Source organism: Oncorhynchus gorbuscha, linkage group LG05 (genome assembly GCF_021184085.1).
Source record: "Oncorhynchus gorbuscha isolate QuinsamMale2020 ecotype Even-year linkage group LG05, OgorEven_v1.0, whole genome shotgun sequence".
NCBI lineage: Eukaryota > Metazoa > Chordata > Actinopteri > Salmoniformes > Salmonidae > Oncorhynchus > Oncorhynchus gorbuscha.
Genome location: NC_060177.1, coordinates 67,876,701 through 67,889,257, shown reverse-complemented (window position 1 = coordinate 67,889,257; position 12,557 = coordinate 67,876,701). Strand labels below are relative to the sequence as shown.

The 12,557-nt window shown below is 46.1% G+C and overlaps 1 protein-coding gene across 4 annotated transcripts in view; it reads left to right on the top strand.

Annotated features, from left to right (window-relative positions):
* Positions 1-12,557, top strand: part of LOC124036370 (LIM domain kinase 2-like) — a 43,094-nt gene that overhangs the window by 20,903 nt on the left and 9,634 nt on the right. For all 4 annotated transcript variants that reach the window (XM_046350873.1, XM_046350872.1, XM_046350875.1 and 1 more), the window contains 3 exons: positions 5,224-5,333; positions 9,030-9,218; positions 9,634-9,739. In XM_046350873.1, the coding sequence (XP_046206829.1) occupies positions 5,224-5,333; positions 9,030-9,218; positions 9,634-9,739 (405 nt within the window). The remainder of the gene's footprint in view (positions 1-5,223; positions 5,334-9,029; positions 9,219-9,633; positions 9,740-12,557) is intronic.

Genomic DNA, 12,557 nt, shown 5'->3' with positions numbered 1-12,557 from the left:
CTTCTCTCTGTTAGTTAGGTTCCCCCATCGTGGATGCTTCTCTCTCTGTTAGTTAGGTTCCCCCATCGTGGATGCTTCTCTCTGTTAGTTAGGTTCCCCCATCGTGGATGCTTCTCTCTGTTAGTTAGGTTCCCCCATCGTGGATGCTTCTCTCTGTTAGTTAGGTTCCCCATCCCATTCATTTTAACAGTGGATACTTCTCTCTCTGTTAGTTAGGTTCCCCCATCATGGATGCTTCTCTCTCTGTTAGTTAGGTTCCCCATCGTGGATACTTCTCTCTGTTAGTTAGGTTCCCCCATCGTGGATACTTCTCTCTCTGTTAGTTAGGTTCCCCCGTCATGGATACTTCTCTCTGTTAGTTAGGTTCCCCCATCATGGATACTTCTCTCTCTGTTAGTTAGGTTCCCCCATCATGGATACTTCTCTCTCTGTTAGTTAGGTTCCCCCATCATGGATGCTTCTCTCTCTGTTAGTTAGGTTCCCCATCGTGGATACTTCTCTCTCTGTTAGTTAGGTTCCCCATCGTGGATACTTCTCTCTCTGTTAGTTAGGTTCCCCATCGTGGATACTTCTCTCTCTGTTAGTTAGGTTCCCCCATCATGGATACTTCTCTCTCTGTTAGTTAGGTTCCCCCATCATGGATACTTCTCTCTCTGTTAGTTAGGTTCCCCCATCATGGATGCTTCTCTCTCTGTTAGTTAGGTTCCCCATCATGGATGCTTCTCTCTCTGTTAGTTAGGTTCCCCCGTCGTGGATGCTTCTCTCTCTGTTAGTTAGGTTCCCCCGTCATGGATGCTTCTCTCTCTGTTAGTTAGGTTCCCCGTCATGGATGCTTCTCTCTCTGTTAGTTAGGTTCCCCCGTCATGGATGCTTCTCTCTCTGTTAGTTAGGTTCCCCATCATGGATGCTTCTCTCTCTGTTAGTTAGGTTCCCCATCATGGATGCTTCTCTCTCTGTTAGTTAGGTTCCCCATCGTGGATACTTCTCTCTCTGTTAGTTAGGTTCCCCCGTCATGGATGCTTCTCTCTCTGTTAGTTAGGTTCCCCCATCGTGGATACTTCTCTCTCTGTTAGTTAGGTTCCCCCATCATGGATGCTTCTCTCTCTGTTAGTTAGGTTCCCCCATCGTGGATACTTCTCTCTCTGTTAGTTAGGTTCCCCCGTCATGGATACTTCTCTCTCTGTTAGTTAGGTTCCCCCATCGTGGATACTTCTCTCTCTGTTAGTTAGGTTCCCCCGTCATGGCCCCGCTCTGTTATCCTCTGTACAGTCTCCACAGTTCACTTCCCCCAGCACATAGTGAACTTTGGGGGGGAAATGGAGAACATGGAGTGGTTTTGGAACCAGTCCATCACCTGATTCAGTACACTGCGGTGGAAAGGCAACAGATACTACCCACACTGTACGGCCAGTCTGCCACCAGACCACCACAGTGTTTATTGGAGACAGTTTTTGAAAGATCAAGTATCTGTTATTAAGGGAAGGTTAGAATGTTTGGCTCGACTGAGTTTGTCAAATCAATGTTCAACTTTCAGGTTTAGATCATGAGCTCATGGTTATGCTATTAAAGTGTAGCTGAAGGCTGAATATTGGTTAGCTTTCTTCTTGTTTCATCAGTGCTATGGAATTCCCATGCATGGGGTTGGAGTGCTGTGCTTTTTAATGGAACTTCATTTTAACAGTGTTATGGTCCCTATTAAACCAGGTCTAAATACAACTAGAACTGCTGAAAACACAAACAATTGCTGGTCACAAAAGGGTCATTTCTCTTTAACTGGATTAAAGTGGGCCCCAAAATGAAGTCTTTTTTAACCTGAAGTTTGCCAGTAAGCAAAACACATAATGGGCCTTTCTATTTGGTTTTGGACACATTGGCTCTGTACGCGAAGTGCCAAATATTTCTGGCAGGGTTGAATTGGCAGCCTTCTCTTACCCTGCAGCCGAACCAACACTGTGTTAAATGGTCTAGCTGTTGTGAGTAGTGTGGAGCATGCAGCTCTTAAAGCTGTTGGGTCTCTCAGGAGAGGAGAGTAGTGTGGAGCATGCAGCTACTTAAAGCTGTTGGGTCTCAGGAGAGGAGAGTAGTGAGGAGCATGCAGATACTTAAAGATGTTGGGTCTCAGGAGAGGAGAGTAGTGTGGAGCATGCAGCTACTTAAAGCTGTTGGGTCTCAGGAGAGGAGAGTAGTGAGGAGCATGCAGCTACTTAAAGCTGTTGGGTCTCAGGAGAGGAGAGTAGTGTGGAGCATGCAGCTACTTAAAGCTGTTGGGTCTCAGGAGAGGAGAGTAGTGAGGAGCATGCAGCTACTTAAAGCTGTTGGGTCTCAGGAGAGGAGAGTAGTGTGGAGCATGCAGCTACTTAAAGCTGTTGGGTCTCTCAGGAGAGGAGAGTAGTGTGGAGCATGCAGCTACTTAAAGCTGTTGGGTCTCAGGAGAGGAGAGTAGTGAGGAGCATGCAGCTACTTAAAGCTGTTGGGTCTCAGGAGAGGAGAGTAGTGTGGAGCATGCAGCTACTTAAAGCTGTTGGGTCTCATGCAGGAGGAGGAGAGTAGTGTGGAGCATGCAGCTACTTAAAGCTGTTGGGTCTCAGGAGAGGAGAGTAGTGTGGAGCATGCAGCTACTTAAAGCTGTTGGGTCTCAGGAGAGGAGAGTAGTGAGGAGCATGCAGCTACTTAAAGCTGTTGGGTCTCTCAGGAGCGGAGAGTAGTGTGGAGCATGCAGCTACTTAAAGCTGTTGGGTCTCTCAGGAGCGGAGAGTAGTGTGGAGCATGCAGCTACTTAAAGCTGTTGGGTCTCAGGAGAGGAGAGTAGTGAGGAGCATGCAGCTACTTAAAGCTGTTGGGTCTCAGGAGAGGAGAGTAGTGTGGAGCATGCAGCTACTTAAAGCTGTTGGGTCTCAGGAGAGGAGAGTAGTGTGGAGCATGCAGCTACTTAAAGCTGTTGGGTCTCAGGAGAGGAGAGTAGTGTGGAGCATGCAGCTACTTAAAGCTGTTGGGTCTCAGGAGAGGAGAGTAGTGTGGAGCATGCAGCTACTTAAAGCTGTTGGGTCTCTCAGGAGAGGAGAGTAGTGTGGAGCATGCAGCTACTTAAAGCTGTTGGGTCTCAGGAGAGTAGTGTGGAGCATGCAGCTACTTAAAGCTGTTGGGTCTCTCAGGAGAGGAGAGTAGTGTGGAGCATGCAGCTACTTAAAGCTGTTGGGTCTCAGGAGAGGAGAGTAGTGTGGAGCATGCAGCTACTTAAAGCTGTTGGGTCTCTCAGGAGAGAAGAGTAGTGTGGAGCATGCAGCTACTTAAAGCTGTTGGGTTTCTCAGGAGAGTAGTGTGGAGCATGCAGCTACTTAAAGCTGTTGGGTCTCAGGAGAGGAGAGTAGTGTGGAGCATGCAGCTACTTAAAGCTGTTGGGTCTCAGGAGAGGAGAGTAGTGTGGAGCATGCAGCTACTTAAAGCTGTTGGGTCTCTCAGGAGAGGAGAGTAGTGTGGAGCATGCAGCTACTTAAAGCTGTTGGGTCTCAGGAGAGGAGAGTAGTGTGGAGCATGCAGCTACTTAAAGCTGTTGGGTCTCTCAGGAGAGGAGAGTAGTGTGGAGCATGCAGCTACTTAAAGCTGTTGGGTTTCTCAGGAGAGGAGAGTAGTGTGGAGCATGCAGCTACTTAAAGCTGTTGGGTCTCAGGAGAGGAGAGTAGTGTGGAGCATGCAGCTACTTAAAGCTGTTGGGTCTCTCAGGAGAGGAGAGTAGTGTGGAGCATGCAGCTACTTAAAGCTGTTGGGTCTCTCAGCAGAGGAGAGTAGTGTGGAGCATGCAGCTACTTAAAGCTGTTGGGTCTCAGGAGAGGAGAGTAGTGTGGAGCATGCAGCTACTTAAAGCTGTTGTGTGTTTGTGGGGCAGGCTATGGCACCAAATGCCATTTTGTTCTCTGATGAGGAGATCGTCGCATGGCATTTTTCATTTCAGTTTGCCTACTTTTCTCTGTGGCTGTGGAGACGTTTTACAGTTCTTGACAGTTGTAAATCCTCTCAAATTAGACTGTTTTGGAATATCCTTCTTTTGTTCTTTTTCAATGGGTAAAATGGAGAAATTAATAGAGAAATAAATATAGAACAGCTCTACACACACACACACACTAGCCTCCCCTTGCCGAAAGAGTCTGCACACACACAGCCAGCTATGGACTATGACACAGCTGTGTGTGTCTAGCTGGGGTTCCTTCAGGCTGTTTCTGACTGGGGTCGGTGTGGTAATGCTTCAGCCTGGAGGGAGGGAGTCACAGCCACAGACACACACATGGCTTACATCACTCAGCCTCGTCCTAGTTACCCCTGGACCGGCAACAAGATCCTTTCCCAACACTTTTACTCATAGCAGCCTACAAGGAAGAGCTGGGGAGAATGGAACATATTATCTCACTTCAAAGACTACAGGTTTTCATTAATATATTCACATTCTTTAGAAATGATCCTGTTTTCAAATGATCTGGTGAGGAGCTTAGGTCTTGAGACAAAATCTCTAACCAAAATAGAATTCAAGCTTTCGAAGCATTGCAGCTCTTTGTTGTTGTTGTGGACTGAAGACTCCAATGAAGTTGAAGTCTGTTAACACTGACTGGTTGAAATAGATTACCTCTCCGGGCCTCATGTACAGGAGCACATTTGAGATTTTCCAGCTCGCCCAGCCTTAACATCACATGATCACTTCAGATCCAGGAATGAAGTTCAAACCCACATGAAGTGGCCTCTGAACCTCCTCTATGGCACATACCATGTGTGTAGGAGTGTGTGTGTGTGTGTGTGTCACTTGCTTCAGGAGGTGGATACTTTGTCTAATTTAGCATGAGAGCAAAACCAATAGATTGGGAGTGTGTAAGATATAGAGAAGTCACATGTGAATGAGTAAGCTGTTGTATATGTGTGAGAGAACTTTCTTATGTGTGAGACTTTCTTTCAGAGTTTGTTAATGTGTGAAAAGAGAGAGCGTCAGTGAGAGGCATGCTGTGCTTAGAGAAGGCAGGGTTTGGGTCCCGGGGAGGTGGATGACATCATAGCATATTCCAGATAGGTTAAGAGTGGAGCAGGTGTTACTGACTGTGTCACTGCCACACAGAGAGGGCAGCACACAGAACACAACACCATCAAGCACACAACACCGGACAGTACAGAACTGCACAGTGTTCTCTCCATGAAGCTGGAAAGCAATGGGAAAGACAAACCCACCTGTATCTGTTCTTCCAGGTGGCCGGAGAATACAAGTATCACCCAGAGTGCTTTGTGTGTCTGAGCTGCAAAGTTGTCATCGAGGACAGGGACACCTATGCCCTGGTGGAGCGCTCCAAACTGTACTGGTGAGAGTTGTTTTAATTCTGTTCATTTTTTTTTGTTTAGTCTGATGTTGATAGAGGCCGTTTAGGGAATGTGATTTATATTATTGGAAACAGGCAGCATCGCTCTATTTCTGATGAATCTGTTGTCTGTCACACCTGAGCTCCCTCTACGGTCTGACTCTCTGAATCTGTTGTCTGTCATACCTGAGCTCCCTCTACGGTCTGACTCTCTGATGAATCTGTTGTCTGTCATACCTGAGCTCCCTCTACGGTCTGACTCTCTGAATCTGTTGTCTGTCATACCTGAGCTCCCTCTACGGTCTGACTCTCTGAATCTGTTGTCTGTCATACCTGAGCTCCCTCTACGGTCTGACTCTCTGATGAATCTGTTGTCTGTCATACCTGAGCTCCCTCTACGGTCTGACTCTCTGATGAATCTGTTGTCTGTCACACCTGAGCTCCCTCTACGGTCTGACTCTCTGAATCTGTTGTCTGTCACACCTGAGCTCCCTCTACGGTCTGACTCTCTGATGAATCTGTTGTCTGTCATACCTGAGCTCCCTCTACGGTCTGACTCTCTGAATCTGTTGTCTGTCACACCTGAGCTCCCTCTACGGTCTGACTCTCTGATGAATCTGTTGTCTGTCACACCTGAGCTCCCTCTACGGTCTGACTCTCTGAATCTGTTGTCTGTCACACCTGAGCTCCCTCTACGGTCTGACTCTCTGAATCTGTTGTCTGTCACACCTGAGCTCCCTCTACGGTCTGACTCTCTGATGAATCTGTTGTCTGTCACACCTGAGCTCCCTCTACGGTCTGACTCTCTGATGAATCTGTTGTCTGTCATACCTGAGCTCCCTCTATGGTCTGACTCTCTGATGAATCTGTTGTCTGTCATACCTGAGCTCCCTCTACGGTCTGACTCTCTGATGAATCTGTTGACTGTCACACCTGAGCTCCCTCTACGGTCTGACTCTCTGAATCTGTTTTCTGTCATACCTGAGCTCCCTCTACGGTCTGACTCTCTGATGAATCTGTTGACTGTCATACCTGAGCTCCTTCTACGGTCTGACTCTCTGAATCTGTTGTCTGTCAAACCTGAGCTCCCTCTACGGTCTGACTCTCTGATGAATCTGTTGTCTGTCATACCTGAGCTCCCTCTACGGTCTGACTCTCTGATGAATCTGTTGTCTGTCATACCTGAGCTCCCTCTACGGTCTGACTCTCTGAATCTGTTGTCTGTCATACCTGAGCTCCCTCTACGGTCTGACTCTCTGATGAATCTGTTGTCTGTCACACCTGAGCTCCCTCTACGGTCTGACTCTCTGAATCTGTTGTCTGTCATACCTGAGCTCCCTCTACGGTCTGACTCTCTGATGAATCTGTTGTCTGTCATACCTGAGCTCCCTCTACGGTCTGACTCTCTGAATCTGTTGTCTGTCATACCTGAGCTCCCTCTACGGTCTGACTCTCTGAATCTGTTGTCTGTCATACCTGAGCTCCCTCTATGGTCTGACTCTGATGAATCTGTTGTCTGTCATACCTGAGCTCCCTCTACGGTCTGACTCTCTGATGAATCTGTTGTCTGTCATACCTGAGCTCCCTCTACGGTCTGACTCTCTGAATCTGTTGTCTGTCATACCTGAGCTCCCTCTACGGTCTGACTCTCTGAATCTGTTGTCTGTCATACCTGAGCTCCCTCTATGGTCAGACTCTCTGATGAATCTGTTGTCTGTCATACCTGAGCTCCCTCTACGGTCTGACTCTCTGAATCTGTTGTCTGTCATACCTGAGCTCCCTCTACGGTCTGACTCTCTGATGAATCTGTTGACTGTCATACCTGAGCTCCCTCTACGGTCTGACTCTCTGATGAATCTGTTGTCTGTCATACCTGAGCTCCCTCTACGGTCTGACTCTCTGATGAATCTGTTGTCTGTCATACCTGAGCTCCCTCTATGGTCTGACTCTCTGATGAATCTGTTGTCTGTCATACCTGAGCTCCCTCTACGGTCTGACTCTCTGATGAATCTGTTTTCTGTCATACCTGAGCTCCCTCTACGGTCTGACTCTCTGATGAATCTGTTGTCTGTCACACCTGAGCTCCCTCTACGGTCTGACTCTCTGAATCTGTTGTCTGTCACACCTGAGCTCCCTCTACGGTCTGACTCTCTGAATCTGTTGTCTGTCACACCTGAGCTCCCTCTACGGTCTGACTCTCTGATGAATCTGTTGTCTGTCACACCTGAGCTCCCTCTACGGTCTGACTCTCTGATGAATCTGTTGTCTGTCACACCTGAGCTCCCTCTACGGTCTGACTCTCTGATGAATCTGTTGTCTGTCATACCTGAGCTCCCTCTACGGTCTGACTCTCTGATGAATCTGTTGACTGTCACACCTGAGCTCCCTCTACGGTCTGACTCTCTGAATCTGTTTTCTGTCATACCTGAGCTCCCTCTACGGTCTGACTCTCTGATGAATCTGTTGACTGTCATACCTGAGCTCCCTCTACGGTCTGACTCTCTGATGAATCTGTTGTCTGTCATACCTGAGCTCCCTCTACGGTCTGACTCTCTGATGAATCTGTTGTCTGTCACACCTGAGCTCCCTCTACGGTCTGACTCTCTGAATCTGTTGTCTGTCACACCTGAGCTCCCTCTACGGTCTGACTCTCTGATGAATCTGTTGTCTGTCACACCTGAGCTCCCTCTACGGTCTGACTCTCTGATGAATCTGTTGTCTGTCATACCTGAGCTCCCTCTACGGTCTGACTCTCTGATGAATCTGTTGTCTGTCACACCTGAGCTCCCTCTACGGTCTGACTCTCTGAATCTGTTGTCTGTCATACCTGAGCTCCCTCTACGGTCTGACTCTCTGAATCTGTTGTCTGTCATACCTGAGCTCCCTCTATGGTCTGACTCTGATGAATCTGTTGTCTGTCATACCTGAGCTCCCTCTACGGTCTGACTCTCTGATGAATCTGTTGTCTGTCACACCTGAGCTCCCTCTACGGTCTGACTCTCTGAATCTGTTGTCTGTCATACCTGAGCTCCCTCTACGGTCTGACTCTCTGAATCTGTTGTCTGTCATACCTGAGCTCCCTCTATGGTCAGACTCTCTGATGAATCTGTTGTCTGTCATACCTGAGCTCCCTCTATGGTCTGACTCTCTGAATCTGTTGTCTGTCATACCTGAGCTCCCTCTACGGTCTGACTCTCTGATGAATCTGTTGACTGTCATACCTGAGCTCCCTCTACGGTCTGACTCTCTGATGAATCTGTTGTCTGTCATACCTGAGCTCCCTCTACGGTCTGACTCTCTGATGAATCTGTTGTCTGTCATACCTGAGCTCCCTCTATGGTCTGACTCTCTGATGAATCTGTTGTCTGTCATACCTGAGCTCCCTCTATGGTCTGACTCTCTGATGAATCTGTTTTCTGTCATACCTGAGCTCCCTCTACGGTCTGACTCTCGCCATACCCCTCCTTCCTGCTCTCTCCTTCTCTACATATTTTTCTACAACAAACTTTACTGTTCCCAAAGGGCAATTGTTTTGAAACAATGTACAGACAAATGACATAGGTGAAGTAGAACACGTTGATGAACACTTTGACCCACTTTCAACTGGTAAACACTTTAATAACATCATTATCCACAACACTGCCCCTTATTCCTTCTTTCTTCTCTCCTCCGCTCTCTTCCTCTTCCTCTCGGGTGCAGTGGGAAGTGCTATAAGCAGGTCGTCCTGGCACCCGTGTTGGAGAAGCGTTCCGCCGACTCATCCCTGGACTCTCTGCCTCACACGGTCACCCTCATCTCCATGCCCTCTGCCACCAACAGCAAGAGGGGCTTTTCTGTCTCTGTCATAGGGGACGCGGCCAGCGGCTTGGCTAGCGTGCAAGTCAAAGAGTGAGTGGATTTAACTGTCACTCACAGCCAGTGAATCCATACACCCCTGACTGTCTAGAAATTGAGTGGGACAGGATGAGTCATGTGTTGTGTAACTGATTATAGGTTTGCTGAATAACAAGGCATTATTCCTTGGTACCCAGATGTTTGTACATCACCAATAAGACTATGTAACCTGGATGTTAAATCCCGTGTCTCTTTACTTTGGTGGTGTTATTATAGTCTTGATACGGACTCGGCCAAAGGAGTCGCTCATTAGTTGATTGATGTACTTGATGTTGTGGACAGTCAGATACACCCACCTCTGTATTGTCTAGGTGCTCACTGCTGATTAGTCAATAGAACCAGCTCTCTTCTAGTTCATGCTGATACTGGTGCTTCTGACAGACATGTATTTGTGCTGTATTTCTCTCAGAGTCCGAGGGATGCATATCAGCCCGGAAGTTCGGGATGCCATCCACGTCGGTGACAGGATCCTGGAGATCAACGGTCTTACAGTGGGGACACTGGTGGAGGAAGAGGTGAGCTGCATGATCCCGTTTTTCACCATTCACTGACGTTTTACGTGGTTAACTGCATAACATTCAGTAGTTTGAATAAAGCAATGAAATGTAGTCTCTCTTCAGTACTAACCCAGTGGTGTTTTATAAAGCGCGACTGTTACATAAGTGTTTGCAACCGTTGCTCTACTGTGCACCTCATTTTCAAACACTTTTAAAACACGGAAGCCAAACGCAGAAACTTTGGATACAACTTCCCGCTCGCTCGCATATTATTCATAATTCATTTGTGCGCCACTAGAAATCCCTGCATTAGCATGTTTCTGTTAGCCGAAACATCCTTACAAAATACAATAGATCACTGGCCTTATGTGTCTGGACCTTGTTGACTAAACTGCAGAGAAATCCCCCATAATTGGTTACCCAATCAGGCAGGATAAATGCAGTTATTTTTAAATGAATACTGCTATGCGTTCAAAACACCGGGCATTTGACTGGTTATTCAAATGACATCGGCTTTTCACTGCAGTTTACAGCCTAGACTAGAGTTTTGTACTCATTTGAAAACAATAATAATATTCTTCATTACATTCTGGTGTTGTAGCCTAGGTCCCTAAAAAACTGAAACATAATGTAGCTTTTCCAGCTGCATTCCCAGGGACTGGGAGGGAGCACACTCAGCACAGCTTCGGGATCAGCTTCAGGATCAACTTATTTTTCTTTCGCTGTGTAAATTGGCAGGACATACACTGCGGTACTAAGCCTAACATTGAGCTCATGAATTATGGTATAATATGCATACGATTCTACTTATGCTATAGGCTACACTTCTAGCCTCTGTCTTTGTTCTGTTGCACAATTACGCACCTGGCCTCCGCTGCCACGGCGATTCCTCTTACATCTTGTGAAGTCCCAGGAAAAAGCAGACTACGGAATGTGGTTGGACACTAATTTAGATTTTTTTGCCTACTTATAGCCTATAGGAGGAGAGATGCGCGCTTGCTCTTGCTTGCTGAATGTAAAATAGGCTACAGCATTAGCGGTCGGGGAGTTTGAAAGGAGAATCACATATTTTCTTATAGTATGCCTATCTTAACATCGATAGGCTACATCCTGACAAAATATACCATATGAGCGGCCTGCTAATGTACCTTTCTTGTCCTTCTAAACTGTGGAGAATAGACCCAAACTGATCCATATTGTTTCATAATCAGGCCTAGGCTGTAGGACTATGCAGTTATTTGGGCACGAAACAAAACAGGATGTTTAAGCGGTTATTCAAATTTGCCAACATCACTGCAGTTTACAACCTAAATAATTGTATATTCACTTGAGAATGACAATACAGTTCTTGTTGCACTGTGTTGTTGTAGCCCGGGTACAATAATTGTCTTGTCTTAAAAATATAGGCCTATGCCTAATCAATAGTGGAACAATAGGCCATTCCTCTTCTCGTGAAATCCCAGGAAAGCTATAGGACATTTTTTTAAATACTTTTTAATACTAAGCCCAATAACCGATTCAGGGAAAGAAGCAGGCTTGCTTTTACTAATTGCTGAGTGTAAAACAGGCGTACAGCACATGCATTTCGGGGAAAGTTGAGGTGAGAAAGTGCATTAGTGTGGTCGTTTGGGGCCAGTAATGATAACATTGTTAAACTGATGCATTGTAAATACACTACATGACCAAAAGTTGAACATCTCATTTAGAGGTCGACCGATTAATCGGAATGGCCGATTAATTAGGGCCAATTTCAAGTTTTCATAACAATCGAAAATCGGTATTTTTGGGCGCCGATTTTGCACATTTTTTAAATATATATATTTTTTTTATACCTTTATTTAACTAGGCAAGTCGGTTAAGAACACATTCTTATTTTCAATGATGGCCTAGGAACGAACGGTGGGTTAACTGCCTTCTCCAGGGGCAGAATGACAGATTTTCACAAAACGGCGGTCCCGTTCTGTGAGCTTTTGTGACCTACCACTTTGCAGCTAAGACATTGTTGCTCCTAGACGTTTCCACTTCACAATAACAGGACTTACAGTTGACTGGGGCAAGGCAGACATTTGACGAACTGACTTGTTGGAAAGGTGGCATTTAATGACGGTGTTATGTTGAAAGTCACTGAGCTCTTTAGTAAGGCCATTCTACTGCCAATGTTTGTCTATGGAGATTGCATGGCAGTGTGCTAAATTTTATACACCTGTCAGCAATGAGTGTGGCTGAAATAGCCAAATCCACTCATTTGAAGGGGTGTCTACATACTTTCGTGTATATATAGTGTAGTTGCACAGGCATAGCCTAGTTGAGCACAGTGAAAAAGAAGACCCAAAGGAATTGACAACCGTTAGAAAAAACGAAATCACTTGCAAACCACTTGAGCAATGAGTTAATGGCATGCTGTAAAAGATGCTCAGGATAAATGGTGTTTGTTGTCGATTGCTACATTTAAATACAGGTTATGTTATTTTTTGTTAGGCCTACATGTACAGTGAAGTATTATTTGCAGTTGTCACTGACAAAACAGACCTTGACAGCACTGAATGGTGTGAACCAGTATCTGTGCGTTAAGAGACCTCATGAATGGTTTTGTGTTATGCCCTTATTAATAGGCAGTGTGCAGTAGGATGCGTTGATCAGTTGATTAACAGGTGCAGGACTATAGAATGATAAACTTTCCTGTACAGGCTCACCAACGTTTTATAGTTATGTAGCCTATAGTTTCTCATTATAGTTATCGTTATTGGCTTGGTGGATGGCCCTTAACTCTTAAACAACACCACTAACGTAATTATCACAACAGAACTACTAGTAGGTCTAGCTAACATTAGCAAAC